The 2,500-nt window shown below is 50.6% G+C and overlaps 2 protein-coding genes across 2 annotated transcripts in view; one reads left to right on the top strand and one right to left on the bottom strand.

The window, feature by feature from the left end:
• The first annotated feature begins 394 nt into the window (after positions 1-394).
• On the top strand, positions 395-1,990 carry LOC126574838 (uracil phosphoribosyltransferase homolog). The gene is made up of 4 exons (XM_050235226.1): positions 395-949; positions 1,032-1,224; positions 1,292-1,459; positions 1,522-1,990. Exons 1-4 carry the CDS (start codon positions 810-812, stop codon positions 1,702-1,704), a joined length of 684 nt encoding a protein of 227 aa, XP_050091183.1. The 5' UTR covers positions 395-809; the 3' UTR covers positions 1,705-1,990.
• An 82-nt stretch (positions 1,991-2,072) lies between these two features.
• The window catches only part of LOC126577159 (pescadillo homolog), a 2,313-nt gene continuing 1,885 nt past the window's right edge, over positions 2,073-2,500 (bottom strand). The window contains exon 2 of the mRNA XM_050238596.1: positions 2,073-2,500. This exon is cut by the window's right edge and continues 1,561 nt beyond it. Coding sequence (XP_050094553.1) covers positions 2,190-2,500 — 311 coding nt within the window. The 3' untranslated portion in view covers positions 2,073-2,189.

Raw genomic sequence — 2,500 nt, forward strand, 5'->3', positions numbered from 1 at the left:
TTGCATAAATAGTGGTTCAGGTGTTTATTCTTATACGACGGTAACTATCGGCTGAGAGGATTAGATAAATTAGACCCTTTTTTAAATAAGGCAACAATTTATTTGAACAAAATTCAATCCTCCGCGCCAATCTACACTGATGGTCGGTAAAATAAAAGCAAAAATCAGCTACACTCTGCTCTTAGTGGGCTACAACCCTGTTGTTCGGAATTTTCTTTTCCATTTCAGGTTGGAAACTCGGAAAATGCAATATCTTCAGCATTTTTTTCACTACTTCCTGCGCGATAAGAACAAACTGCACCCTCGTTGTGGTTCTCGTCGCTGGAAAAGTTATTTTATTTGACGCACCTTGATGCTACCGTGGCCACGCACCTTAAGTTGTTATTGTCGCGGAGTGGAAAACACGCGATCGAGAAAATTGTCTTGTGAGTCCATCGGAAACTGAGCTGCTGTGAAAGAAAATCTGCTCGAAGTGTGTTTTTCCGTGTCACGATTGCGGCCAATACGTGGTAAACGTATCCAGCAATCTCGCGTTCGCCGTCTTTCCAACGAGCCTCGTGTCGGAACCAGATTTTGGTGGAGCAAAAGACGAACAGACGATCGACCTCATTTCTGCCACAGTGGGTCAACCGGCGGCCACCGAGAGCAAAAAACTCGTGACAAATCGACGGCTACAGCAACACCACCAACAGTAACAGTAATAGCGGCCGACAGACAGCGACACTTCCTGTTTGAAACACTAGAAGCAGATCGTCGACGACGACTTCCGGCGCGGTACCACGGTGGAGACCGGCGAAGGATTCTCGACGATGTGCAGTGGCAATGACGAGAACGGCGGTGGATCCGAGTCACCGGTGCTGTCGGAAAATCCGAGTGACTATGGGCGTAATCTGAAAATTCTGGACACCAACGACCAGATCAAGGAGCTGCAGACCATCATACGCGACAAGTAGGCACTGGGGAACCGGGGAAAGGGATGGAAGGGAGTTGGGGACAAGTTAACTGAATCTCTCGTGTTCGCCCGCACACAGAAACACACAGCGCAGTGACTTCAAGTTCTACGCGGACCGATTGATTCGGTTAGTGATTGAGGAAAGCCTCAACCAGCTGCCCTACTCGGACTGCTCGGTTGTCACGCCAACCGGGGCCATCTACGATGGGCTCCGGTATCGATCGGGAAACTGTGGTGTATCGATCATACGGTCCGGTGAGGCGATGGAACAGGTAAGTTACGCCGGTTGCTTCCCCCCTACCACGAGCGATTGTATGCGAATCGCGATCTGGATTGCAGGGTTTACGAGATTGCTGCCGTTCGATACGGATCGGGAAGATATTGGTCGAATCGAATGCGGAAACACACGCTGCCAAGGTGGTGTACGCGCGGTTCCCGGACGATATCGCACACAGGCAGGTGCTGCTGATGTACCCAATAATGGCCACTGGTAACACCGTCATACAGGTAAGCGAGCACTACTAGCACGCGCCATCGAACGGCTTACTAATCTTCCGATAAACCGCCAGGCAGTGAATGTGCTGAAGGATCACGGTGTCAAGGAGGATTCTATCATCCTATCGAACCTATTCTGCACTCCGGTGGCCGCGAGGATGGTGGTAACGGCGTTTCCCGATCTAAAGATACTTACCTCTGAGCTACACCCGGTCGCACCGAACCACTTTGGACAGAAGTACTTTGGCACGGATTGAACAACAGCACACTGCCGGCCGGCCAGTCGGTCAGCCAGCCTGCCTGCCCTGCGCTCGCTTCCTGCAATGCTCCTCGCCTCATTGCCAATCCTTCTCCTCCGGTGGCCTCGCCAGTTTTTTTTCTTTCGGCAAAGTTACTGTAAAAGTGTAAACTAGAACTTAGCTAGGATTAAGCATAACGTGCATGTTTGTGTGTGGGTAAGAGAGAGAGAATGAGATCAAGAGAGCGATGCTGGCTTAACAAAAGCAGCGAGATAATAAATGAACAAGATCTAGAGAAAACCGATCCTAGAAGCCGTTGATGAAATGTTCTAATTTTCACGCCGTTTCTCACTCCAGTGCTTACTGCGCAATCAAGGCACGAGGTGTACGTGTTGTTATCATGTTTATTACACTTTCCGCGCCTGTTGCGGACGGAAAGGTGAGAGGGGAGCTGAATGAAAGAAGATTAAATTGTACCGACTGACCGAACTTGATGTCGCCGCTTAACCTAGGATTTGCTGTCGCTGCTTTATCCGCTTCACACCCTGTTCACGCTTCTTTTCCTTCTCGATGTGCGCTCGCTTCATCTTCAGCAGGTTGGCCTCCTTTTCGGCCTTCTTCTGTTTCTCCATCATCTGGTGGTACAGTTTGCGGTGCTTCGACTTGACCATCTTTGCCCGCAGCGCTTCCTCCTGCTTCGTCAGCTTCTTCTGCTCCTGTGGGTTCTCCTTGTACACCTCGCCCCTCACCACCGCCATCTTGCCACCCTTCGCCGTCGCCTTTTTGCCCTTCTTTCCAGCCTGCTCCGTCGTGG

The sequence above is a fragment of the Anopheles aquasalis genome, chromosome 3, assembly GCF_943734665.1.
Source record: "Anopheles aquasalis chromosome 3, idAnoAquaMG_Q_19, whole genome shotgun sequence".
Classification (NCBI taxonomy): Eukaryota; Metazoa; Arthropoda; class Insecta; order Diptera; family Culicidae; genus Anopheles; species Anopheles aquasalis.